The sequence below is a fragment of the Tamandua tetradactyla genome, chromosome 1, assembly GCF_023851605.1.
Source record: "Tamandua tetradactyla isolate mTamTet1 chromosome 1, mTamTet1.pri, whole genome shotgun sequence".
Taxonomy (NCBI): domain Eukaryota; kingdom Metazoa; phylum Chordata; class Mammalia; order Pilosa; family Myrmecophagidae; genus Tamandua; species Tamandua tetradactyla.
The window spans coordinates 19203484-19216311 of NC_135327.1; the positions used below are offsets into that span (position 1 = coordinate 19203484).

Below are 12828 nucleotides of genomic sequence, written 5' to 3' on the forward strand. Positions count from 1 at the left end.
TTGTGATAAAAACATTTATTGACCATTTTTGGAGTGCAGGGTACCATACTGAGCCCCTTTTCACCATCCTGGATCCCCACGACAATCCTATGAGGTAGTACTATTATTAGTCCCGTTGTATAGATGAGGACCATGGGGCTCTAAGAGGTGAAGTGACTTGTCCAAGGTCACCCCGCAAATGAGTGCTTGGATTTGAAGCCAGATCTGGCTGATACCTGCACTCTAACCATGACACTCGACTGCCTCCTAAATGCCTACATCACAGAGTTGTCTCAAGGATTTCACAAGAAGCTGCGTGGGAAAAGGTCTGATAGATAAATCTCTGACCATGTCAGGCCTACCAAAGGCAGCCAGAGTGGAGTGGGAGGGCCTGCCTTGTCTTCTCTCTCAGGAGAGAAAGAAGGACACCTGCCGGGACCAGCCCAGGAGCCAGACCCGGGGCTGCTCAGGTTCCAGCCGTCTCTCTTGCCATCGCTTCCTGCGTGAGAGCCACAGAATCTCAGATCCCAGAATCCTGAAAGGCTTTCTGGCAGAAGAGGGGACCCAGGAGTGCAGCCATAGGCCAGGGCTTAGAAATGATGCTCCAAAAGGTTTCCCAATGACAGCTCACTTCCATTGGGAAGGACTTCTAGGTTGTCCCCAAGAGGTCGCGATCCAAGAACGAGCATCAGGCTAGGTGGGGGAGCAAACACCAAGGGTCCATCACTCTGAGGCCTGGATGTAGACAGGCACGGCAAGCATGGCACATGGGCCCTCGGCCCCTGCCTGCAGTTCTGCCAGAGCCAGATTGGAGCCCAGACCCTCTGCATGCCCGGGCACCACCAGCTCAGGCTCCCCGCCCACTGTGCCACCCACCACAATAGAAAGGACGGCATCTGGCTCAGCGAAGGGTGGCTTGCTGGGGGTGGCCTCAGGCACTACTCCAGCCCCTGCATCCTTCAGTTCCTCCAGCCCCAGTGGGTCAGGCAGGGGCATCACCACCTTGCGCCCGCCACTGCTGCCACTGCGGGGGGCTGCCCTCCTCCGGGGGGTGCGCCGGGCTTGCAGATCCTTGTCCTTTGGGGGGCCAAGGCGGCAGCGGTGATCCTTGAGGTATTTATGGCGGGAAAAGCCCTTGGCACAGCCAGCACAGCGGAACTTGTAGTTGCCTGTGTGGGCACGCTGGTGCTCGGCGAGGTGGGCGCGGCGGCTGAAGGCCTTGCTGCACAGGGCACACTTGTGGAGCTTCATGCCTGAGGAGCAAGGGGGAAACTGGTGAGGGGCTACTCAGGCCTCACCTTGTAGTGGCGTATGCTGCACTTGGAATAAAAGTCCGTCTCTTGCTTTGGCATACAAGCACCTGTGCCATCCGGCCCTGCCCCCTCTCCAATCTCATCCCCTACCTTCTCCACAACACTCTGAGCCAGCCATTCCCCTCTCTCCTCAAATGCTCCAAGGTGGCTCCTACCTCTGTGCCTCTACTTGCTTTTCCCTTTGCATGGAGATGCCAGGCAATCTCTGAGCCCTGGCTAACTTGCCACCTAGTTCAGGCCATCATGACCAGAGCGGCAGCTTCCTCTCCAGTTTGCCTGCTCCCTCCCTGGCTCCATCGGTCCATTACCCTGGGGGCAGCCAGAGATCTTTGTAAAAGAGAAATGATCATGACATTTTATGTTCCAAACCTTCCAGTGATACCCAAGTTTCTCACAAAATCCTGTCCAGTCTGATTTTCTCCCCAGTCTGTCTTCCTCTCCGCCCCACCCATCCTTGTACCCACCTCGTTTCTTGGGCTCCAGGCCTCCCACCCACCCTTCCTTGCCTCAAAAGCCTCCCCCCCACACCCCCAATCTCCTCCCTGCCTAAGGACTTTGCATTTGCTGCTTCTTCACTCCAGGAAGTCATGTCCCCAGCTATTCTCATCCCTCAGGACTCAGTTTTCAAGTCATCTTCTCACGGAAGCTCTCCCTAATCCCTCACTTTCATTCTCTGCCGTCATCCTGTTTATTTCTGTCTCCATGCTTGGTGTACTTTACTGTTATGTATCTGTTTGCTCATTGTGTTTTTTTGGTCTCCCTCACTAAGCACTAAACTTCCCCGAGATGGCTGGGTAGGTTTTGCCTTTCTGACTCTCCCAAGCTCACCGACTTCCTGGCACATGGTTATAGTTCTCAATAGTCACTCATTTAATAAATCACTGATGCTTCTATGGCCACTACGAAGTCATCTCCAGCCCACACCCGTCTGGGGTTATCGTCACTGGAGGGGGCACGCTATTGGCATCTGGTGGGTGGAGGCCAGGGACGCTGTGAAGCACCCTACAGTGCATAGGACAGGCCCCCACCACAAAGAATTATTTGGCCCAAATGTCAAAAGTGCTCAGGATGAGAAACCCTGTTCTGGACCAAATGGAAAAAATACGTGGAAAGCCAGCCAGGCTGCTGCCTCAGGAACCTCTGAGAACCTCTGAGGACAGGAACAGGCCATGTCTTGGACCTGGAATATGATCTCCCTCCACACCTGATCCACACCTCTATCATACTGGAGACCCTCTGACTTCCAGTGTTCTCTTCCCAGGTCTGTTGAGGACCGTGTCTGATTCACTTCTGGACTTCCTGAGGACCCTAACACAGGGCTGGCTCACAGTCCACATGAAGGAAAGTCTACTGGATGGACTGTTCCAGGCAGGGATAATAACCCCCTGGGTATGTCTGCTCTTTCTCCTCCTGGCAGGCCTGCCCCTCCTGGTAGCCCCTCAGGCTGCTTACCGGAATGGGAGAGGATGTGAGCCTTCAGCTTGTCTGGCCGGTTGAACTCCTTACTGCAGCCTGTATGTGTCCTAGAACCCAAAGCCTGGTCAGGGGAAGCTCATCAGGCTTAGGACCCTCTTGACCATCCCGCCGCCGGCCCTGGACATAAGGGACAGCCGTGTCTAGTCTAAGGACTGAGCAAGGAAGCAGGGCAGAGAGTGAGACAGGCAGGGACCAGAGGACAGGATAAAAAGAGAGCAGGCCTTTGGTCCACAGACCTGACATTCTTCTGTCTTGCCCTCCCTGGGGGCCCCTGCTAAAGGAAACCACCCGCTCCCTGACCTGTGCCAGCCTCTACTCACAAGAAGGGGCATTTGTATTTCTTGAATGGCTCATGGATCAACATGTGTCTCTTCAGTTTGTCCTTGCGATTGAATGCAGACTCACACACGGAGCACTTATAGGGCTTCTCACCTGCAGGAGGGAAACAAGGACAGGGACCCCAGGGGTCACCACGTGGCCTGCTGAGCCAGCAATTCCTTCTGGGAGGTGGCCTGGAAAAAAACAGCCTCTACCATTCCTCATGATTTTTTTTTTTGGTCAAGGGGAAGACAGAGCTATTGTAGATAAGGTGCTCAGGAAAGGCCTCTCTGATGAGGCATCACACCGAGTTGAGATCTGAGGTTGTTTAGGGAGTGGTCATGTGGAAATCTGGGGGACAGAGTCTCAGACAGAAGGAAAAGTAAGTGTAAAGGCCTGGGGAACATGCTTGGTGTACCTGAGGAACAATGGAGATGCCAGTGTGGCTGGAGAAGGAGGCAGGATGTGAGGTCAGTGAGATAGCTGGGCCAGACTGGGAGGGACTGGAAGGTCAAGGCAGGAACCTTGGCCTTTATCCTGAGCAAGATGAGAAGCCAGCAGAGGGTCTGAGCAGAGGCGGGACTGGAGCTGACTTATGATTTTAACAGGCTCTCTTGGCTGCATGTGGATAATGGGTGAGAGTGGAGGCAGGAAGGACGCTAGTTCAATAACAGGAACTGGCTGGGTACAGGCTATGTTTGGGAAGTAGAATGAACAGCTCTTGCTAAGAGACTGCTGTGGGTATGAGAGGAAGGGGGATGTCAAGGATGTGTCTGAGGTGTGGCCTGAGGAATGGGGCAGATGGTCACGGTATTCACTGAAGCAGTCTGCACAGGGAAGAGGGAATTACATCTCACCTGATGGGATCCCAGCAACAAACCACGAGGTAAATACTATCATTATCCTCATTTTATAGTTGAGAAAACCAAGGTTCAGGGAGATGGAGTGGCTTACTCAAGGTCTGTGCCTAGTGTTTGGGGGAGCTAAGCTTCCAGCTCAGCAGCGTGACTTCAGGTTATCTTACAGCAGGAGAAAGTAAACTGGGGTCTGTCCTCTATGTGTGTGTAGTGGGAAGAAGGGACAACTCTCACCTGATGGGGTCAGGGGTCACCTGAGGAGCCCACAGGAAAAGCCTGCCAAGTTCCAGTAGGGTCACAATTTGCCCTTTAAAAAAGGGCTGCTTCTAGGCTCTTTTGATTTCCTGCCATTATTTCCTCTTTGTTCTCCCTCTGGAATGAATAAAGTGCTTTTGAAAAATACCAACCCTGTGGTTAAGGAAATTCTGGCCCTTACAATAGAAGTCTCTGCAGTCATAAAACGATTAAGGTTGATCTGTGTTTCCTGATCTGGAAAGATCACCTGGACACAATAGCAGGGAGAAATGAAAGCTGGGGAACAGCATAACACGGCTTCCTTTTCATTAGAAAAAACACAATCTCCACATGCTCCCTAAAAAACCCTAAGCCATGTGTGTTTGTACATACACAGAATATGCACAGAGAGTTGCGAGGGGGAGGACACACATCAAACTGTCAGTAACAATTAAGACTTGAAGGGCATTAAACATTTTTACTTTATATACTTCTATACTGTTCCATTTTCACAATAAGTATGTATTACTTTTGATTAAGAATAATTTTTTAAAACTTAGAAAGCAGGACTTCTGGAAGATGGCAGAGTAGGGTAGGCTGATTTCACCCAAGCTGCATGGAACAATAAGAAAAGCATCAAAAAAAAAAAAAGGGACTGCAGCTGAAGTGGAGAGACTGGGATGGAGAGAGAGGTTTGAGTGTTCTCATCTGCGAGCCCACGCAGCGCAGGCAGTGCACGGGGGTGGGGTGGGGGGTTGGGGCACAGGTCCCCAGGGAGCAGCTGCTCCTACTCTCCGGCCAGCTCCTGCAGTAGGCTTAGGAGGTTTCTCTCATAGTCCCCGAGCCAGGAGTTCCTGTGGAGAGCCCAGAGGGCAGCAGACTTGGAACCCCTGTGCACAGGGACCACTAGTTAGTGCACAGTACCTACACCACACCCCTGAGGTGGGCTGCTTTGGGGGCCTGGTTTTGTCAGAGACAGGGCAGGTATACCCCCACCCCAGGAAGGAGGGTGGGATGTGGAGTGGGGCCAATCCAATGGCTGGCAGATGAGGGAGGCTCGTGGAGTTCTAGTCCCACTCCCCTTTACCCACGGAGGCCCGGGGATCTCGGGCATGCATAGATGGAGTTCAGACTAATCAACAGGCACCATGGAGGTGAGAAGACAGTGGTTTGATATATTTAAGATCCTGAACAAGAAAGGCTTCCAGCCAAGAATTCTTTATCCAGCCAAGCTGTCCTTCAAAACTGAGGGAGAGAGTAAAATCTTCTAAGATAAACAAAGAGAGAACTAGTCAACAAGAACCTGCCCTACAAGAAATACTAAAGGGAGTTCTGTTGGCTGAAAAAAAAAAATAAAGACAGGAGAGGGAGGTCTAGAGGAGGGCACAGAATTGAAGAGTACCAGTAAGGGTAATTTAAAGAATAAAAACAGAGAAAGGGAAAAGAATATACAGATCTGACAAATCAAAACCAAAGGATAAGATGGTAGATTCAAGAACTGCTTTTACAGTAATAACTTTAAATGTTAATGGACTAAACTCAACAATTAAAAGATACAGATTGGCAGAATGCATTTAAAAATATGATGCATCTATATGCTGTTTACACAAGATACATCTTAGACCCAAGGATATGAATAGAATGAAAGTGAAAGGATAGAAAAAGATGTTCTATGCAAGTTGTAACCCAAAGAAATAGACTTTAAATATAAAGACATCATAACAGATAAAGAAGGACACTACATATTAGTAAAAGGGACAATTCACAAAGAAGAAATAACAGTCATAAATGTTTATGCTCCCTATCAAAGAGCTCCAAAGTACATGAGGCAAACACTGGCAAAACTGAAAGGAGCTATAGACATTTCAACAATAAAAGTGGGAGACTTCAATACACCACTCTCCTCTACAGACAGAACAACCAGACAGAGGATCACCAAGAAAACAGAGAACTCGAACAACGTGATAAATGAATTAGACCTAATAGACATACATAGATCATTACACCCCCAAACACCAGGATATACATTCCTTTCCAGTGCTCATGGAACATTCTCCAGGATCAAGCATTTGCTGGGACACAAAACAGGTCTTTAGAAATTTAATGAGATTAAAATTATCCAAAGCACTTTCTCTGGCCACAACTGAATGAAGCTGGAGATTAACCACCAAAGAACCAGAGCTTTCACAAATATACAGAGATTAAATAATACACCCTTAAATAATCAGTGGGTCAAAGAAGAATTGCTAGAGACATCACTAAATATCTGGAGACAAATGATAATGAGACTACAACATATCAGAACTTATGGGATGCGGCAAGGCAGTGCTGAAAGGGAAATTTATTGCCCTAAATGCCAATATTAAAAAAAGAAGACCAAAAATTGAGGACTAACTGCTCAGCTGGAGGAACTAGAGAAAGAACAACAAACCAACTGCAAGGAAAATAGACAAAGAGAAATAACAATGATTAAAGCAGAAATAAATGAACTGGAGAACCAAAAAATAATAGAAAGAATTAACAAAACCAAAAGTTGGTTTTTGAGAAAATCAATAAAAATGATGGCCCCCCTGGCTAGGATGACAAAGAAAAAAAAAGAGAGAGGATGCAAATAAACCAGAAATGAGAGGGGGTCATAACCACGGATCCCAAAGAAATTTTAAAAATTATAAGAGGATACCATGAACAACTACACACCAACAAACTACACAACTTAGATAAAATGGACAAATTCCTAGAAACACACAAACTAACTACACTGAGTCAAGAAGAAATAGAAAATCCTAACAAACCAATTGAAGTAAATAGATTCAAACAGTCATCAAAAATCTTCCTACAAAGAAAAGTCCAGGACCAGATGGCTTCACAGGAGAATTTTATCAAACAGTACAAAAAGAACTAAAACCAACCCTGTTCAAACTCTTCCAAAAAATTTAGGAAAAAGAAACGCTACCTATCTCATTTTATGATGCTAACATCACTCCAATACCAAAACTGCATAAAGATGCTACAAGAAAGGAAAACTACATACCAATCTCCCTAGTGAACATAAATGCAAAAATTCTCAACGAAAATACTAGCAAACTGAATCCAACACATTAAAATAGTTATGCATCCTGACCAAGTGGAGTTTATACCACGAATGCAAGGGTAGTTCAACACAGGAAAATCAATCAGAGTAATACAGCATATTAAGAAATTGAAAGGGAAAAAAATCACACAGTCATATTGATTGATGCCAAAAAAGTATTAGACAAAAACTGAGCATTCTTCTTTGATAAAAATACTTCAGAAAGTAGGGATCAAAGGAAACTTCCTCAATATTATAAAGAGCATATATGAAAAACATATAACCAACATTATACTTAATGGTGAGAGAGTGAAAGCATTTCCCGTAAGATTGGGAACAAGACAAGGATGCTCTCTGTCACCACTTTTAATCAACACTGTTCTAGAAGTACTAGCTGGAGCAATCAGGCAGGAGAAAGAAATAAAAGGCATCCAAACTGGAAAGGAAAAGGTAAAACTTTCATTATTTGCAGACAACATGTCCTATACTTGGAAAACTGAGAAATCTATGACAAAGCTACTTGAGCTAATAAACAAATTCAGCAAAGTGGCGGGTTACAAGATTAAGGTACAAAAATCAGTAATGTTTTTATACACAAGTAATGACCAAACTGAGGAGACAATTAAGGACAAAGTTTCATTCCAAATAACAACCAAAAGAATCAAATATCTAGGAATGACCTTTACTAGGGATGTCAAGGATGTGTATAGAGAAAACAACAAACATTTATAAAAGAAATCAAAGAAGACCTAAATAGATGGGAAGACATTTCCTGCTCATAGGAAGGGTGAATGTCGTGAAGATGTCAATGCTACCCAAACTGACTGATCTACAGATTTAATGCAATACCAATCAAAATTCCAACAACCTACTTTGAAGACTTGGAAAAAGCTAGCTATCAAAATTTTGGGGAAGGGAAAAACACTATGAATAGCTAAAGATATCCTAAAAAAGAAGAGTGAAGTGGGAAGACTAACACTTCCAGACTTTAAACCTTACTATAAAGCCACAAGTGGTCAAAACACCATGGTACTGGCACAAAGACAAAAGTATTGACCAATGGGATTGAATAGAGAGTACAGAGATAAATGACCAATCTATGGTCAATTAATCTTCAATAGGTCCCCAAATCCACTGAACGGGGACAGAACAGTCTTTTCAATAAATGGGCATGGAAGAACTGGATATCAATAGCCAAAAGAATGAAAGAGAACCACTACCTTATACCCTATGCAAAAATTAATTCAAAATGGATTAAAGGGGTTTGTATCCCAGTCTCTGCACTTCCCAAAACACACACACATGCAAGAAAAAACAAAAACAAAATGGATTAAAGACCTAAATATAACGGTCAGTTTCATAAAACACCTAGAAGAAAATGCAGACCTAGTAATAGGTCTTCAAGACCTAGTAACAGGAGATAGCGTCTTAAACTTTACACCCAAAGCACAAGCAATGAAAGAAAAAAAATTGATAAATGGGGAACTCCTTAAAATTAAAAGCTTCTGTGCTTCAAGTGGCTTTGTCAAAAAGGTGAAGAGGCAGCCAACTAAATGGGAGAAAATATTTGGAAGCTACATATCAGATAAAAGTTTGATAGCCTATGTACATAAAGAAACTATACAGCTCAACAACAAAAGACCAAATGGGATAAAATACCTAGGAATAAATTTAACCAAAGAGACAAAAAACCTATATAAAGAAAACTACAAAAAACTGCTAAAAGAAATCACAGAAGACCTAAATAGATGGAAGGGCATACCATGTTCATGGATTGGAAGACTAAATATAGTTAAGATGTCAATCCTACCTAAACTGATCTACAGATTCAATGCAATACCAATCAAAATCCCAACAACTTATTTTTCAGAATTAGAAAAACCAATAAGCAAATTTATCTGGAAGGGCAGGTTGCCCCGAATTGCTAAAAACATCTTGAGGAAAAAAAACGAAGCTGGAGGTCTCGTGATGCCGGACTTTAAGGCATATTATGAAGCCACAGTGGTCAAAACAGCATGGTATTGGCATAAAGATAGATATATCGACCAATGGAATTGAATAGAGTGCTCAGATATAGACCCTCTCATCTATGGACATTTGATCTTTGATAAGGCAGTCAAGCCAACTCACCTGGGACAGAACAGTCTCTTCAATAAATGGTGCCTAGAGAACTGGATATCCATATGTAAAAGAATGAAAGAAGACCCGTATCTCACACCTTATACAAAAGTTAACTCAAAATGGATCAAAGATCTAACCATTAGGTCTAAGACCATAAAACAGTTAGAGGAAAATGTAGGGAGATATCTTATGAATCTTACAACTGGAGGCGGTTTTATGGACCTTAAACCTAAAGCAAGAGCACTGAAGAAATAAATAAATAAATGGGAGCTCCTCAAAATTAAACACTTTTGTGCATCAAAGAACTTCATCAAGAAAGTAGAAAGACAGCCTACACAATGGGAGATAATATTTGGAAATGACATATCAGATAAAGGTCTAGTATCCAGAATTTATAAAGAGATTGTTCAACTCAACAACAAAAAGACAGCCAACCCAATTACAAAATGGGAAAAAGACTTGAACAGACACCTACCAGAAGAGGAAATACGGATGGCCAAGAGGCACATGAAGAGATGCTCAATGTCCCTGGCCATTAGAGAAATGCAAATCAAAACTACAATGAGATATCACCTCACACCCACCAGAATGGACATTATCAACAAAACAGAAAATGACAAGTGCTGGAGAGGATGTGGAGAAAGAGGCACACTTATCCACTGTTGGTGGGAATGTCAAATGGTGCAACCACTGTGGAAGGCAGTTTGGTGGTTCCTCAAAAAGCTGAATATAGAATTGCCATACGGCCCAGCAATACCATTGCTAGGTATCTACTCAAAGGACTTAAGGGCAAAGACACAAACGGACATTTGCACACCAATGTTTATAGCAGCGTTATTTACAATTGCAAAGAGATGGAAACAGCCAAAATGTCCATCAACAGAAGAATGGCTAAACAAACTGTGGTATATACATACGATGGAATATTATGCAGCTTTAAGACAAGATAAACTTATGAAGCATGTAATAACATGGATGGACCTAGAGAATATTATGCTGAGTGAGTCCAGCCAAAAACTAAAGGACAAATACTGTATGGTCTCACTGATGTGAACGGACATTCGAGAATAAACTTGAAATACGTCATTGGTAACAGAGTCCAGCAGTAGTTAGAAACAGGGTAAGATAATGGGTAATTGAAGCTGAAGGGATACAGACTGTGCAACAGGACTAGATACAAAAACTCAAAAATGGACAGCACAATAATACCTAATTGTAAAGTAATCATGTTAAAACACTGAATGAAGCTGCATCTGAGCTATAGGGTTTTTTTTGTTTTTGGTTTATTTTTTCTTACTATTATTACTACTTTTATTTCTTTTCTCTATATTAACATTTTATATCTTTTTCTGTTGTGTTGCTAGTTCCTCTAAACCGATGCAAATGTACTAAGAAACGATGATCATGCATCTAAGTGATGATGTCAAGAATTACTGAGTGCATATGTAGAATGGTATGATTTCTAAATGTTGTGTTAATTTTTTTTTCTTTCCGTTAAAAAAAAAAAAAAAAAAAAAAGACCAAATGGGCAAAAGATATGAATAGGCACTTTTCTGAAAAGCAAATACAAATGGCTAAAAAACACATGAAGAGATGCTCATCTTCATTAGCTACAAGGCAAATGCAAATCAAGACAACAATGAGATATCATTTCACACGTATAAGGATGGTTATTATTAAACAAATATCGGAGAGGATGTGGAGAAATTGGAACACCTATTCACTGCTGGTGGGAATATAAAACAGTGCAGCTGCTGTGGAAGATAGTTTGACAGTTCCTCAAAAAACTAAATATTGACTTGCCCTATGACCTGGTAATACCAATACTTGGTGTACAATGAGACGAGCTGAAAGCAGTGACAAGAACAGATACTTGCACACTGATGTTCACAGTGGCACTATTCACAATTGCCAAAAGATGGAAACAATCCAAGTGCTCATCAACAGACAAGTGGATAAACAAAATGTGGTATATACATACAATGGAATATTACATAGCATTTAGACAAAATGAAGCCCTGAAGCATATGATAGCATGGATGAACCTTGAGGACATAATGTTGAGTGAAATAAGTCAGACCGAAAGGATAGATACTGTATGATTTCATTACTATAACTCTGGTTAAGGTAATCTCAGAGAATTACACTGTAGAGTATAAGGGACCTAGAGGTTTACAGTGGCTAGAGACGGGAAAGGTTACCCAATGAAGGTGAATTTAAAGGTAAGGGAACAGATAGAAGTGATGGTAGCTAATTAGTGGGATTATAAGTAACATTGCCATATTGAAGGAGAATATAATTGAAAGGGGATGTATAGTGCCATATGTCTGACTGCTTAACTCCAAAATTATTAATAAGTTCTTGGATGAACTCCTTCAAATGTCTGATCTTAAGAGTCAAAAATCAAGGGAGTTAGGGGGAAAACTAATATTGCATGCTATGGCCCACGGTTAATAGGAAGACAGCAGCAGTACCACAGCAATGCAAGGGATGTATATCTGGGACAGAGGGACAAGAGATAAGGGGAAGTTTTATTTGATATTTGATGAACCCGTATTTATCAGTTCTTTGTCTTTTTGGGCCAATGAAAATAGTGTAAAATTAAGAATGCTGCTGATTGTACAACCAAGTGAGGATACCGTAAGACATGGTTTGTTTATTTTGGATATTATCCATGAAAATAGAGGAGGCTGAAGGGTATAACGGCTGAGAAGCTGAAAAGTAAACTGTGATATATTTTTGATGGAATATTGTGAGGCACACAATGAAGCGAATGAACCTTGGGGACAATGTGTTGTGCAAAATAAGCCAGAAACAAAAGAATAAATATACTATGATCTCTTTCAGAAAATACTTCTAAGAAAATTGGAACCTAGATTGTAAGCTCTTATAGCAGCCATACTTAGTCTGTAACAGTAAATATATTTCTAGATTCTAAGACACTGAGCTAAATAAACTGGTGTGCTGGTTTGAAAGGAAGTATGCCCCCTAAGAAAAGTCATGTTTTAATATAAATCCCATTTCATAAAGGTAGAATAATCCCTATTCAATACTGTATGTTTGAAACTGTAATCAGATCATCTCCCTGGATGATGTAATTTAGTCAAGAGTGGTTGTTAAATTGGATTAGGGGACAACATGTCTCCACACATTTGGGTGGGTCTTGATCGGTTTATTGGAGTTCTATAAAAGAGGAAATATTTTGGAGAATAAGAGATTCAGAGAGAGCAACACTACAAAGCAGAGAGTCCACCAGCCAGCGACCTTTGGAGATAAAGAAGGAAAACGCCTCCCGGGGAGCCTCATGAAACCAGAAGCCAGGAGAGAAAGCTAGCAGATGATGCCGTATTTGCCATGTGCCCTTCCAGCCTAGCGAGAAGCCCTGACTGTGTTCCCCATGTGCCTTCTCACTTAAGAGTGAAACCCTGAACTTCATCGGCCTTCTTGAACCAAGGTATCT

The 12828-nt window shown here is 43.0% G+C and overlaps 1 protein-coding gene across 1 annotated transcript in view; it reads right to left on the minus strand.

The window, feature by feature from the left end:
* ZNF341 (zinc finger protein 341) overlaps window positions 1-12828 on the minus strand; it is a 55919-nt gene continuing 43091 nt past the window's right edge. The window contains exons 13-15 of the mRNA XM_077111140.1: window positions 3089-3200; window positions 2745-2815; window positions 1-1232 (exon numbers count right to left, since the gene is read on the minus strand). Of these exons, the coding sequence (XP_076967255.1) occupies window positions 703-1232; window positions 2745-2815; window positions 3089-3200 (713 nt within the window). The 3' untranslated portion in view covers window positions 1-702. The remainder of the gene's footprint in view (window positions 1233-2744; window positions 2816-3088; window positions 3201-12828) is intronic.